At 44.8% G+C, this 15,165-nt stretch overlaps 1 protein-coding gene across 1 annotated transcript in view; it reads left to right on the forward strand.

Annotated features, from left to right (window-relative positions):
- Positions 1–5,400, forward strand: part of N4BP1 (NEDD4 binding protein 1) — a 33,041-nt gene extending 27,641 nt beyond the window's left edge. The window contains exon 7 of the mRNA XM_035118789.2: positions 1,207–5,400. Coding sequence (XP_034974680.1) covers positions 1,207–1,540 — 334 coding nt within the window. The 3' untranslated portion in view covers positions 1,541–5,400. The remainder of the gene's footprint in view (positions 1–1,206) is intronic.
- The last annotated feature ends 9,765 nt before the right edge of the window (positions 5,401–15,165 follow it).

Consider the following 15,165-nt stretch of genomic DNA (forward strand, 5'->3'; position numbering starts at 1 on the left):
TTTAGCTTGGGATGTAAAGATATGGAGAAAGGCAGGATAGAAAGATTCATGCTCTTTATTTCATCTCCGAGTTGCTGGGACTTTAATGCAAGGTCTTTTCTTGCAGCCCACCAACCAAACATATCCTGTACCCAGTCAGCCAAATCAATAGAATGTAATTGGGTGTGTGTATTACCCCCAATTTGAGACCCTGTTCCTTATATGAACAAGGTGAAACAATTTCTGTTGTGTCATAATAAAGAAATTTCACAAAGTATTATTTATTTAATATAAGATTAATAAAATTATTATTAAGCCCTGTATTGAGTTTTAATTCTTTTAATTTAAAATTGTATTGAGTTTTTAATTTTTTATTTTAGATATGTTGGAAGCCACACAGTGGCTGAGGAAACCCAGCCAGATGGGCTGGGTAATAATAATAATTAATTGACTGCTATTCCCCCAAAGCTCCCAGGATGGGTTAAAACATTCAAAACAGTTTTTAAAAACTTACAATCACAAAAATAAGGTGGGCCCTATAAATAAACAATTAAAAGTTTCAAAAGCCCAGGTTATAGAGGTGCACCTGCAGCATTCTCTGGAAGCTATATAATAAATGCCTCTGTGCTTTCTTCTGCACTTGTGTGCAGAAAGAGTTCCACAGATTAGGGACCACCCCAAAGGATGCCCTCGCCTTGGCCGCACACCCTCTGAAGAACTACCGAAAGGGCCTCCTCTGCTGATCTCAGCACCCGAGAGGGTCTATTTATGATCCTGCCGCAGAGGAGACAACCCTTTCCAAATGCATCTCATGAGACTCAGAATAATATGGTTATGGTGACTTCACCAATGAAAAAGAAGCTTGTAGGTTCCAAGGTTTGTTACGTAACGGTAGAACAGGAGGAGGGGATCTCAAGCCCAGGGCTAGAATGCACATCATGAGGGCCGAGAGGGTCTATTTATTAGATACTATGAACTTTTATCAAATGAAAGAGAAAATGCAAAGGTGCTAAATTGTAAATATATGAAACTATACAAGTGAATGTCAAAAGGCTGGCAAGACTATAAAGCCTAGCCAGCTATTTTTAAAGGCTGGATGTGGTGCCCCTCTTTGCAGAGTGTTTTAGAGCATCTTTCTTTTTAGACCCCATGGAAACATGGGAGATGTTGTTCTCTTGCCTTCCTAGTTTGAAGGCTCTGACACCAAATGTTATTTTTGTTCTCCAGAGGAGTTCCACCCCAATATGGCCATGCAAGTGGAGGCCCACCTCCTTTTGGGACATCGCATTTCCTGATGCAAACTAATGGTAGTGGACAGTTGCCAAAGAGCCCGTTACCTGGTGCCGTACCTGCCTTGACTATGTTTCCACCTGCACCTCATGCTAACCCAGCCCTCCCCCCGCATCCAAGATCTACTGCAGAAACAATCCACTTAAGAGAAGCCTTGAGAAAAATCTTCCCTACATCCGAGCAGAGGGAGAAGATAGAGGAGATACTTGCCCAGCATCCCCACATGAGGGACATGAATGCCTTGTCTGCGATGGTGCTTGATTTGGGCTGATACACATAACCGCAACGCTTTGGATTCTGCAGCTTGGATTGTAAAGATAAAGATGCATACGAGCTGGTGTTACGCCATCTGTGAATAGTCAAAACTTAATCCTTTTGTATAAAAAAAATTGTTAATATTTGGATGATTCACTGATACCCCTTTTTTATTCATCTAAGTTATGTTGCTTTTACGAAATTGTATTGATGCATATTTTTTTAAAAAAAGAAATGTCTTTATTTCTGACTGGCTTGAAAATTGTTTACAAAACTTCCAAGTTATTTGGGAAATAAGTAGATCTGACAGCAGATCTAAGTTCTGCTTAAAATTGAATTAATGTTTGCAGGTTTCTTAATGGGCATTATTTCTTCTCTCATTGCCTGATTTAATAGGCAGAGGTGAATTTTCAGTGAGCAAATTATGGCCATTTCGTATATCCTGGTCATGCAAGTGCTGGAGGTCTCCATCTTAAGGCAAAATACTTTCCTGACTACTGCATGCAAGCCCTTGGCTTGCTATTGGCTGAGCTTTTACAATATCACACAGTCCAAATACAGGCTAATGGGGGTAGCTGTGCCAATGGAGCTTTTGGAGAATGCTCAGGAAGAACATGTTAGAATTTTGCCACTTCCTGAAAACCATTGTAGTCCAATTTAGTTTGCTAGCTTTTATTACAGTATGTGTTGTTTCTCAGTTTGGAAAAAAAAACATTGGAGGGAAACATTTCTTCCCAACTTCTTACAGTGGGCAATAAAAACAAATTGTTTTATGGCATTACCACTTGATATCAATGGAGTTGTTGTAGAGCATTTGTACCTGTAGGAAGCTTTTGAAGGTGGCTCTGCTCAAGCCAAGTGCTGCTCCTTCCTTTGTGAGAAGCTACAAGGTGCTTCAATGCTTGGGTTCACATGGTACTATTTGAACACTGATTTAGTGTGTTTGGGGTACAATATGCAACCACATCTTTGGCTTGACCTGAGAGAATATATCTGTGACCTCACGGCTGGAAAGAAAGTCACCTTCCACCTTAGAATGGGCCCTCACTGTAAAAATAGGGCATCTACAGCAGGGTTGGAAAACGTGCCTTTAAAATCCATCTCTGCATCTTTCATAGAATGGATAGTTGTGCACACATGCTTACAGTAGTAGAAGCATGTTTAGGAAGGCAAGGAGCAAAGTAAATTTGGAGTGGCACCAACTTTGCCTTGCACTGTTAAAGAGCACCATCTCTTAACAATTCAACTTAAGGGAGAGGAAGGAAGGAAGATGGCACGAGCAATTGTCAAGGGAACAGTTCCATTGCTCCCCCCCCCCCGCCCCCATTTTAGCACACCAACAGTTGTTGAACAAGCCTCTTGACAAGTGTTCTTAGCTTTGCAGGAATTCCCCTCCGCTTGAAAGAGTGATAAACCAGTCTGTTTAACCACAGCCATGCCTACCAGCTGCTTCTGTTTATTTACCCACCTTCCCTCCACTGAGCAAGAAGAATTTGCAGAAACAGCCATGCTGAATATGTTAAGATAGCACAAATGTTTGTTGGAATTTTCTGGGGGCTGAATGCAAAAGCTTCTGCATGGAGATTCTGTGGAGTGTGTGACAGCTATTGAGTCATTTAATTAAGAAGCTCCAGCTAATGGTGAAATACAAGAGCTGATCTTTAATGGTCCATGAAATAAAGTCATTAAGGGGTGAGCTGTCAACAGAGGCTATTCACAGCAGGAATGGGCTGACTGTTTACTAGAACTGCCACTGATGCTTTAAATTTACAAATAGACTGTATATTCAGCATACCTTAAGGCAGAGATGGGCAGCATGATGCCCTTAGGTTTTTCTTTCTTACATTCATATCCTGCCTTATTTCCATGATGGGACCCAACAGGGTATACATGTGGTCCTCAGGCAGTCACTCATCCAGACACTGACTGGGCCCCAGCAAGGTGGTGGCTGCTGTGCCTTCAGACCCCATGATTAGGCATGATGGGAGTTGTAGTCCAACATACCTTCCACATTTGCTACCCTTGCCTAAGGAATAACATCAGAGCTAAGTGATACTGTGTGCTTTTGCTTAAGACCCTGTGTGTATTGCGTAAGGCCAAGCACCCCAAATCCACCATACTTTGCCACAACCCTAAAAAGTGTTAGTGGTAATCAAGTTCACTAGAAGTGTGCTGGTGAGCTATGGTGCACCCTATGCCCATCTCGCTAACCCACAAATAACACCAGCAAAATAGCCCTTTGAAACATATGCTGCAAGCATGGTGAATTTAGGAAAAGATCAAACAAATGAGAATCTCTGCATGATTTCTCAGTAATGAGGCTTTATTCCTTACCCCATGAAAGGCCTGCACCAGGCTTGGGTGGTCGGCTCTCAACATAAGGATGCTGTGGGGGAAATGCTTCTCGGGGCCCTGGGAGTGCTCCTCCGATTGAGGCAGGTTACTTCCATTTCTCACAATGGCTTGCTGCAATCTTGCAGGGGACATTTCAGTACAACTTCCCCAGAGCTGGTGGCCACAACATAGCAGAGGGGGAAAGAACCCATATTTGCCACTTTTCTGGTAGTTGGCCTGAAAAGACAAGTGAGGAAAGGCCAGCCGTTTTATTTCCTATTTGGCTCATAACCTGACACAGTGAAAACTGCTATACAAGAACTGTATCCATCCTAGAAATGAGATTGTTATCTTTCATTTCCAACTGTGCTGTGCTTACAGAACTGTGTACACACCTCTTCTTGTTAGGGCTTCCAGGTCAGGAGCATCCCAGACCCTGAGATTTCAGTGCCCAACCCTGCGACTTTGGGATGTCCCTTGTGGGTGTTATTGGGAGTGGTAGCTCGTGATCCTTCCCCTGCACTCCAACCACTGAGCCTTGGAGACAGGTTAATTGGGAGAGTGGAGGTAGGGAGACTCAATGCAATAATTTGCAACCAGCTCCTGCCAGGATGATGCTTGCAAGGCACAAGTCCTCTGCTGCCTGGAGGGGACCTGGCAAGCCTAGAGACTTCATGTCAGCCCTGGAGGTCTGGCAACCCTATTCATGCACCCCTGAGCAGCCGGTGAGATGGGGTATGGGAATGGGCATCTTGTCATTGCTACTAGGAAGGAATTTAGACACCTTCCTTCCTCTAACCTCACCTCAACTTTTGTCGAGGGCAACAATACTGGTTTTGACATTCCAGGACTTCATCCGCTCTAGGTCCTCTGAATGAAAAAGGTCAAAATACTCTAGCAGACAAATCAACAGGAAATAACTTATGAAAGAGTTTCAACCATGACTGCTGCAAAAACATAACAAGAAGAGGAAGAAGATGGTAAGCACAATTCTGGGAGGTGCTGTGAGTTCATCTCAAAGATACGCAAGGGAAAGGGAAAAGCTTTAAGGGCTGAGCAAGTAGTGCAGTGAATTCAGGCAGGTCAGCTCAAGGAGAACGTGGGTTCTGCTATGGCTTTCCTCTTTCTTCTTACATGCATTTCACATTCCTGCACTGTTGTGCTTTGGTAATGAACCTCGTCTATTCAAAGCTTGGCCCAGCATCTTGCAACAACAAAGGGGCTGAAATATTTTTTGAAACTTGAAGATGATGATTTACAGAGCACCTTAAGTCCAGGTCTTTGGTTAAGCTAATTGGCTCAGCTGGCTTTGCTCCAAGCACTCTGTCTTAATTGGTTAGCAGCTCAAGCTGCTAGAAACCAGGCCTGCAAAAATAATACTGTAGCCTGGTAATGGTGTCACTTGAGTCTAGTTGTGTTTATTTGGCATCTTCCTCTTTGGACTCCTAGATATGAAGAATCTTGGCATGGTGTTCCGAGTGATACTGCTTATATGCTGCTTACAGGGCCGGCCCTACGGCCAGGCTGGGTGGCACAGGGCGCCACAGCGCTGACCCGCCAGGGGGCGCATCGCAGCTGCGCCCGCCCGCCGCTCTTTCGCGCAGCAGCGCCCTCGGCAGTAGCGCTGAGCCCGCCCGCCCGCCCGCCACGCTGGGAAACGGGGCGGGGGGGGCGCCAAAGGGATCCGTCGCACCAGGGCGCCAGAGGTGCTTAAGACGGCCCTGACTGCTTATATTGCATCATGAGTGCTCTGTCAGTGGTGGACCATCAATCTGAAGCAACAATTTCCACTGATTCCTATATCCCAGAGTCATTTTAGCATGTAATTCAGTTATAGGATGGAGTGATGAAAGAAAGACAGACATCTGCACAATCACAAACAAACGTGACTAAAAGCTTTGCTTAGTGAAGCCTCAGTCCAATAATAGAGCAAAGCAGTGTGTCCCCCAACAAGGATATACTGCAGAACAGGGGAGGCAGAGCAGCCAGAGGTGGCTATTTAAAATGTGAGGACCAAAGGTGGGACTGGATGGAAGGGCCATACTCGGTGGTAGGTGCATGCAGAAGGCCCCAAGTTCAATGCGTGACAGGGTTAGGAAGGACTCACACTTCAAACCCTGGAAAACTGCTGCTGGCGATTACTCGTAAGATTGTCTTCCATGAAACAGTCTTAACAGTGTGTCCGTAAGTGACTGGAGTCCAAATTATGGATCCACACTTCCTTCCACTGTAAGGACATAGGTTTCTGGGCAGGAGTTGATCACGGTGAGCGTTTGCCAAATGTGCCTTCCTCTTGCCACATTTCTCCCTTTCGTCCTGAGTTCGAGCGTCTTCAAAGTGTTGACAAGGCTGAGCTAGAGTGATCAATGATCTGATGGCGTAATAAATAATAATTTATTATTTATACCCCGCCCATCTGGCTGGGTTTTCCCAGCCACTCTGCGCGGCTTCCAACAAAATATTAAAATACAATGGTCTGTTTAAAATACAATGGTCTGGCACAAGCGTCCCCAAACTGCGACCCTCCAGATGTTTTGGCCTACAACTCCCATGATCCATAGCTAATAGGACCAGCGGTCAGGGATGATGGGAATTGTAGGCCAAAACATCTGGAGGGCCGAAGTTTGGGGATGCCTGGTCTGGCGTAAGGCTGTTTTTTGTATTCCTATGGAAAGATCAGCTATAAATGCTTATAGCTCAGCGCTTTGTTCCAGCTGTGAAATACTGAGCCACAGCTGCCTTTACCTTTCCCTCCCACTTCTCTTCCTGTTTGTAAGCCTGTTGATAAGGCTGGTCTCTCTTTCCCTCCGTCTCCTCTTTTTATGTAAACTTATTCTGTCTATAAAGAAAGATAAAAAAAGGCAGCAAGCAAGCAAATAACAGTCATTTCCTTGCACAATGCCAACCCATGACCTAATTCTTCCCATACAATCCATAGCATCTTGGTTCCGGTCTCCACACTCTTTTGCTCTCTTTAGGGAAACTGGAGGTGCGAAGCAAGGCTGGGGAGGGTAGACACCCAGAGGACAGCTCCAAGGGCCAGTTTGACAGACCTGACCCTCTCCATGCCTGTGTGAAATGAAGTGTTTTATCAAGATAGAAGCTGGCCTCAGCCAGTCAAGAAACAAGGCATGCTTTGGAAATCCTACCACAGAGGTTTAGAAAAACAGATGTAACCTTCTACCAGTAGGTGGAGATAAACCCTCGACAATGCTGGTTTCTTAAGCTTTAGGCTCCAGATCGTCAGGCCCTGTTACAGATATTCAGAAGGAGGTAGCCTGGGCAGGCTACCTGTTGCCACTTTGGCACAGGCAAACATTAAGAAAAGGCTATCAATGGCTAATAGCCACAATGGCTATGTTCTACTTCCACTGTTGGAGGTTACATGCCTCTGGGTGCCAATTGCTGGGAATTACAAATAGGGAAAGTGCTCTTGTGCTCGGATCCTGCTTGTGGGTTCCATACAGGCACCCGACTGGTTGCTGTGAAAACCGGATGCTGGAATGGATGAGCCATTGGCCTGATCTAACAGACTCTTCTTAGGTTCTCACACAAGCATTAAGAGGAGGTTGGAAGCTGCAGCAGTGCAGCCTCTGGGAGGGCAAACTAGGCATCAGCCCTGGTGAGCCCTGCTGGGGTGCATAGCTCCCAACAAATGCCCCTGTGTGCTGGGTGCTTGGCCTCCTTTTTGTATTAAAATAGTCCTTATATTAAAACATTGAGTGAACATGAAATGCAGCTGCAGAACCCTAACTCACTCAAATGTCAATTTATCCGTTATCAGTGATGACGCCGGAAAAGTTCTGGGGGAACACACATGATGAGGCAAAGTATATTTCTAGGTGGGCATGTTAAGATCTGTGAAATAAAAATAACATAATATTTTAATGACAGAAGTCCAGCAGTGAGGGGCGAGCTCATTGGTTTGGCAGGTACTTGCCTTCCCCGGTGCCACCCATGCAAGTTATTGATAAACAAAGCCTTCTATATTTTGTTTTAAATGGCTCCCCCATTTTCAAACACTACTGGGTGCAGGGCATGGAGTTGGTGAAAATAAAGAGATGTGATAGAGGGAATTGACTGTTTCTTTTAAGGAAAGGGCTGGTGCTTTGATGCTTTTATTGTAATGATACATGGATAGATGATAGATAGATATCCTACTAATGATTAATTGTTTGTTTTTTGCTGATTGGTGGTTTCCATCCTTAAGGAGGATGGAAAGCAGGGCTGGTGAGAGGTGTGGCCTAGGAGGAGTCCTGAGGGGGCAGACAGTGAGGTCTGGAGGGCCACACTTGGCCCCAAAGTCAGAGATTCTCCACCCCTGTCTTAAGTGCTAAAGCCACAGTGTTACAGACTGTACCCAATACGCCCCAACCACTTCACATTCTCTATCCCCGCCACTTTTTTTGGGGGGGGGATAAGCGTTTGTCTTACTAATTTTTCAATTTAGCCTGTGAAATTGGAAGAGGGAAAGCATCCAGCCGCAATCATCTGGCACGTGTAAACTAACAGGGGGCACTTGAAAGCCTTGTTTACTCCAAAAAGACCAAAGAGAAACGCCAGCGGTGGCTGTCAAAACGCCCAACCAACATTCCACTCCTGCATCAGAGAGAACATTTGGCTTGTTCCCTGAATTTGTTATGCAATCTACGGGATGGGGCCCTGGGCTACTGCTTTGGGAATATCTCCCTTACATAACATGGCATGGAGCCTTTCCTATGCAAGCTCACCAGGATCTTTCCTGGGACAAACCCCCCTTGCTTCTAGATGTTACACACACACACACACGCTTAACCCAAGAATGATACTCAAAAGAGGGTGAGCAAATAAATACTCTTTTGCCTTTGGAACTGTGGTTATTGGAACATGGTGCTCTCATTTTCATTGCAATTGTTTAATTAAAGCCCTTTTGCTGAGTTCAGCGGCAGTGAGAGGGCTGGCCCTACCATTAGGCAGAGTTAGGCGGTTGCCTCAGACTGCACATGCAGAGGCGTAGGGAGTGGGCAGAGGTGAAATGTCCAGCTTGGCCTGGCCTGTGCTCCTTAAGCTAAGCTTAGGAGCTTGTAGGTTCAGTACTCTCAGCTCAATTATTGCCATAGGCTTCCCCCCCCCCCCAGAATTCACTACACAGCTCAAACATGCATCAGGTTGCAAGGTACGCAAGTCAGAGCACTGAGGCATGTGGTTAGGTGTAATATTGCCCCCCAACACTTGACACACACCCTGAGCTCATCTTTTGAAGAGTAGGGTGGGTGCAGTCATTCACGTGGTTGGTGTCCGGAGCCTCAGGCAAGCAAGCAACGAACCCTCCTGTGAGCAGGTTGGGTCTGTTTAAGTCGGTGCAGCCAGCATTGTATACCTGGAAGTGGAGGTGCGTTGATCAGCTCACTGTCCTATCCATCCTCGGGTGCCTCCCTGGGGGTGCAAAATGCTCTGATGATGGGAGGCAGAGGTGGAGCTACACCACCTGATTCCTCCTCCACTCTCAGAATGTCCAACATGACAAAGGCAAGACTTTTCCTTGCCAGATCCCTTGGCCTTTTCCTTAGCATCCGGATCAGTGCCCCCCCCCCAACCACATCAACCCTCCCCAGGATCGAGTTCCTCATCCCATTTCTCCCCCCTATCAGAGGTCCCAAGGTCCCCCACCCCAATCTTGGGAGTGGAGAGTGAAGCAAGAGTTTGAGATCCCGAGATTCAGCTACAAGGCAATTTCAACAAGATTCCAAATTGCTTGCCCAAGCAGATTATCTGCTTATCAGTGGTTAAGCTGCATGGTTTCTTTATTTATAATATTGCTAAAAAGAAAATCAAATAAGCTTCAGAAATAGCCTTAGCTGAGGCCAGATAGCTAGCTCTGCTATTGCATTACTGAGAAGCTAATGTATTATGAACTGATGCCAAGATATTCCTGCGTAGCACAGAAGAAAGTAAATGGAAATTTCTATTTCTGGGATATGCTTTGCCGCATGCCATGCAATCATGGGAAATGTCAAGATCACAAAGAGTGCATAGATAACCCAGTTAATTAGGGATGTTTTTTTTTTGTCCCGTCCCCCCCAAATGGTTAGGATCTGAATATTGCCTTTATTGGATGGGTTAAAAAAACAAGAAAAGAGATCAACAGACAGAGGCAAAAAAAAAAGTATTTTGTAAAGGAACTTGCAGAATGCTGGATAGAGGGAATGTGATTTTGCATTGGCAGTCAATCTATTTTTTTTTATCACCCTGCCAATTTATTTTGCAACCACATTAAGTTCCCAGGCTAACAGAGGACACTGGCAGAGAGGCCTTAAAAGTGATTGCATGAATTGATAGGTTAGTTGCAGAGATAGCAACAAACAATTAGCAAGTGCCTTGATGGTTCTGTGAGTCACATGTATGGAGCTCGCTGACCACCAATGTCCACAGACCAGAGTTTGAGAATCTCTGCTATTGCTGGAAGCTAAGTGTTTGGAACACCTGTCCCTCCAGATGTTGATGAACTACAACTCCCATCATCCCCCAGCCATTGGCCATGCTGTTGGGGCTGGTGGTGGGAGTTGCATTTCAGCAACAGCTGGAATGCTAAAGGTTCACCACACCTGTTATAGGCCATAGAACTCAGCAAAGCTCGCATCCAACAGTTTGCGGAATGCTCTCCATGGGGAGGCTTGCCTGGCACCTTCATTATATATATTTAGGCACCAGGTGGAAAGGTTTCTCTATAACCAGGCTTTTGGCTGATTAACATTCTATGGCCTTTAAAACGTGTTTGTGGAAGGGGTTTTTTCCGCTTGTTTTTGTTTTATTGTGTATTTTGTGTTCTCATTTTATATTTTTATATTGTGAACCACCCTGTGATCTTCAGATGAAGGGTGCTATACTACTACTACTACTACTATGGATGATGATGATGATGATGATGATGAAGAAGAAGAAGAGGCAGCTTTCAGGCAACACTGTTGGTGACTCTAGGAGACCTAAGAAAAGCAATCACTGTCATATCCAGACACTGTCCAAGACTTGATTTGTCCTGGACGGTATCTGGATACGACTGAGATTGCTTTTCTTAGCTCTGCTGCTAGACTTAGGTCTGGTACACTAATAAGTGCACAAATCCTGATTTGATTGCAGCAATAACAACCGTTAATTGGGGCATCATTAAAAGCCAATTTAATATTTCCTCTATTAAGGGGAACCTAATTATTTTTTTCCATAATGACTGTATTTGGTTAATACAATGGCAAATATGATTGTTTTTATTTACATTTCAGTTTTAATAAGGGAATGATGAAATTAATCTCCCACTTTTTGCTTGAAATTGAAAAGCATTTATGTCATAGGTATTTTGGAGAAATTTCTGAATGTGTGAGGATATAGTTATAGCATGCTTCATGTTAGCTGGGTTTGGGGATTTTTTTGTCTAGTGGGGGGAAGTTTTTGGCACCTTTTGGTACACTGATTCTGAAAGCTGGGAACAAGAATTAAAAATACCAAAACAAAGAAAGATCAAGGAAAACCATATATGGAAAAGTTTAATATTCTTATTTATCCTAGGTGGAATCTACACACATAAAAGAAATGCTGTGAGAATGGTGCTTTTAAAAAGTTTTGAAAAATACATTGAATTTGCCATATCTCACTGCCGCCATCTAGTGTCACATTTGTATATTGCAGTTTACAACAGACTTAAAACTTTTTCTTTGCAGCTGTATAGCTGAGTCCCTAGTGTTGTTTAAAATGTGGTGGTTTAAAAATTAATATGTAAATCAGGCCTGCACTGGCTTTTAAAGATAACACTCAGGTCTCAAACTAGCAACACTGAAGCAGTCACCCTCATATTCCTGTATTTCTGTCTTATGAAATGTACAGCAAATGATCCAATGAACCTTGGATTTATCGCCTTCTGATAAGTGTGGTGGAGTGGTAGCCAGTGTGGTGTAGTGGTTAAAAGCGGTGGACTCGTAATCTGGTGAACCAGGTTCGCTTCCCTGCTCCTCCACATGCAGCTGCTGGGTGACCTTGGGCTAGTCACACTTCTTTGAAGTCTCTCAGCCCCACTCACCTCACAGAGTGTTTGTTGTGGGGGAGGAAGGGAAAGGAGAATGTTAGCTGCTTTGAGACTTCATCGGGTAGTGATAAAACAGGATATCAAATCCAAACTCCTCCTCCTCCTCTTCTTCTTCTTCTTCTTCTTCTTCTTCTTCTTCTTCTTCTTCTTCTTCTTCTTCTTCTTCTTCTTCTCCTCCTCCTCCTCCTCCTCCTCCTCCTCCTCCTCCTCCTCCCATCACTGATGTGTGACTTAATGCTGACACACACTTTCTTAAACAAAAACAAAAACAAAACGTGAAGCTCAGTTCACAATAATATCTCACTCTCGTAGTGCAAACTGTATCTTGCATTTTTAAGATGCAGAGTCATGCTGAATCCCAAACTGACTCCCAAATTATTGCAAAAGTGGCAACCAAATGGAACACCTGCCTAAACTGGATGTACCAGTTTGAGGCTAATTACAGATGGAAAAGATCAAGGTTTTTACCCAGGAGGAGAACGAACCACAGCAGCATAGGGTAGCAAAGGACTACAGTGTCTCTATCATGCAGCTATACTCGTTTGTGAGAAAGGCTTTTGGGGGTAAACCCTGAGGGAAAATCTGTACCCTCTCCCTTGTGGTACATCTTTGGGAGAAGGAAAGGATAAGGAGTAAACCCTACATAAATCTGGAGTGGAGTCCCTAAGGCAGGCATCCCCAAACTTGGCCCTCCAGATGTTTTGGGACTACAATCCCCATCATCCCTGACCACTGGTCCTGTTAGCTAGGGATCATGGGAGTTGTAGTCCCAAAACATCTGGAGCGCCGAGTTTGGGAATGCCTGCCCAAAGGCCTCTTCAGGGACCTTGATAACTGGGCAGCCTAAGACCTCCATATACACTGCCCAGGCTTGCACTCTGGAGAGATTCACTCCAGGAGGCATGCTGAATTGTCTCTCGAGATAGACAGATGCCAACAACAACAAGAAATGCAATAGATTTAGCTTGTGTGTGGACTATGTATGAGAAGCAAGTACTGTACTCAGGCTCCATCAATTCTAGAATAAAATGTGTGCATGCAGCCCAAGGCTGACCCTGCCCAGCAACAGTCCTGGCTTGTCATAGAGTCATACCTTGGAAGTCAAACAGCTTAGTTCCCGAACGTTTTGGCTCCCGAACATCGCAAACCCGGAAGTGACTGTTTCGGTTTGTGAATGTTCTTTGGAACTTCCGACAGGGCTTCTGCGGCTTACGATTGGCTGCAGGAGCTTCCTGCAGCCAATCAGAAGCTGCCCTTTGGTTTTTGAACGTTTTGGAAGTCGAACAAACTTCCGAAACATATTCCGTTCAACTTCCAAGATACTGCTGTACTCATGAGCACTTAAAGAAAGATGTGATCTTATAAACGGAGCTGTATATAGCCTCCAGCCAAACTGCTTAGAATTAATAATAATAATAATAATAATAATAATAATAATAATAATAATAATTTATTATTTATACCCCGCCCATCTGGCCGGGTTCCCCCAGCCACTCTGGGCGGCTTCCAACAGAAACATTAAAATACACTAATTTGTTAAACATTAAAAGCCTCCCTAAACAGGGCTGCCTTCAGATGTCTTCTAAAAATCTGGTAGCTGTTTTCCTTTTTGACATCTGATGGGAGGGCGTTCCACAGGGCAGGCGCCACCACCGAGAAGGCCCTCTGCCTGGTTCCCTGCAACTTGGCTTCTCGCAATGAGGGAACCGCCAGAAGGCCCTCGGAGCTGGACCTCAGTGTCCGGGCAGAACGATGGGGGTGGAGATGCTCCTTCAAGTATACGGGACCAAGGCCTTTTAGGGCTTTAAAGGTCAGCACCAACACTTTGAACTGTGCTCGGAAACGTACTGGAAGCCAATGTAGATCTTTCAAGACCGGTGTTATGTGGTCTCGGCGGCCGCTCCCAGTCACCAGTCTAGCTGCCGCATTCTGGATTAGTTGTAGTTTCCGGGTCACCTTCAAAGGTAGCCCCACGTAGAGCGCATTGCAGTAGTCCAAGCGGGAGATAGCTTGCACCACTCTGGCCAGACAATCTGCAGGCAGGTAGGGTCTCAGCCTGTGTACCAGGTGGAGCTGATAGACAGCTGCCCTGGACACAGAATTGACCTGTGCCTCCATGGACAGCTGTGAGTCCAGAATGACTCCCAGGCTGCGCACCTGGTCCTTCAGGGGCTCAGTTACCCCATTCAGGACCAGGGAGTCCTCCACACCTGCCCGCCTCCTGTCCCCCACAAGCAGTACTTCTGTCTTGTCAGGATTCAACCTCAATCTGTTAGCCGCCATCCATCCTCCAACCGCCTCCAGGCACTCACACAAGACCTTCACTGCCTTCACTGGTTCTGATTTCAAAGAGAGGTAGAGCTTTCCCCACAGCCCTCTCCAACTTGGCTGCCACTATATTCTCAGCTTTGCTTCAGAGAATAGGATAGGAACAAGAAGACCATAAGGTCATAAGAAGACTCTGCTGGATCAGGTCAATGACCCATCTAGTCCAATATTCTATGGCCAACCTGATGATGCTGGTGGGAAACCTGCAGGCAGGACTTGAGCACAAGAGTGCTCTCCCCTCCTATGCTTTCTAGCAACTAGTATTCAGAAGTATTACTGCCTCTGAGCCTTGAGGCAGAGCATAGTCATCATGGCTAGTAGCCACCAATATTTTTCTCCATGAGCCTCTACAATCTCTGCTACAGTGACATTCCACCTAACCATGGCAGGAACCACATGAGTTGGGCTCATCTCTGCAGCGTACTCAATATAATTGTTAATTCAGCCCTGTTTCTTCATGAAAGGTGGGGGGTGGGGGGTGGAAACATTTGAGAAAAGAACAAGCAGTACAATTTTAATCACTTACATAAACAGGATAAGGGTTGCTTTTCTAAAACATTATGCTGCATAACCTTTCAATAATAACCTAGGCAAACATTGCTTTTAAATGGCTGTAATTAATTAAATTAGAATAACACATCCTTCTTTTATTAAAATAAATAAACTAAAGTTGATGTTTGGCTAAAGACTTGGTTGCCACCCTAATGATTTTTTTCTTTTCTTGGATTTGTTTATTAATTTACTAGCTCAATAACTATTGGCTGCTCCTGGGAGATGTTTGTTAATATTTTATGTCATGTAAACATCTGGATCCAATTTAGCCAAGGAACATTTGTGAGTCAAAGCTGGCATCTTGCCAAGACAATCTTGTAGGTGCCTGACAATGAGATAGCTCCATTTGCATTATTCTTTGGAGATAAAATTAC

The sequence above is a fragment of the Zootoca vivipara genome, chromosome 6, assembly GCF_963506605.1.
Source record: "Zootoca vivipara chromosome 6, rZooViv1.1, whole genome shotgun sequence".
Taxonomy (NCBI): Eukaryota; Metazoa; Chordata; class Lepidosauria; order Squamata; family Lacertidae; genus Zootoca; species Zootoca vivipara.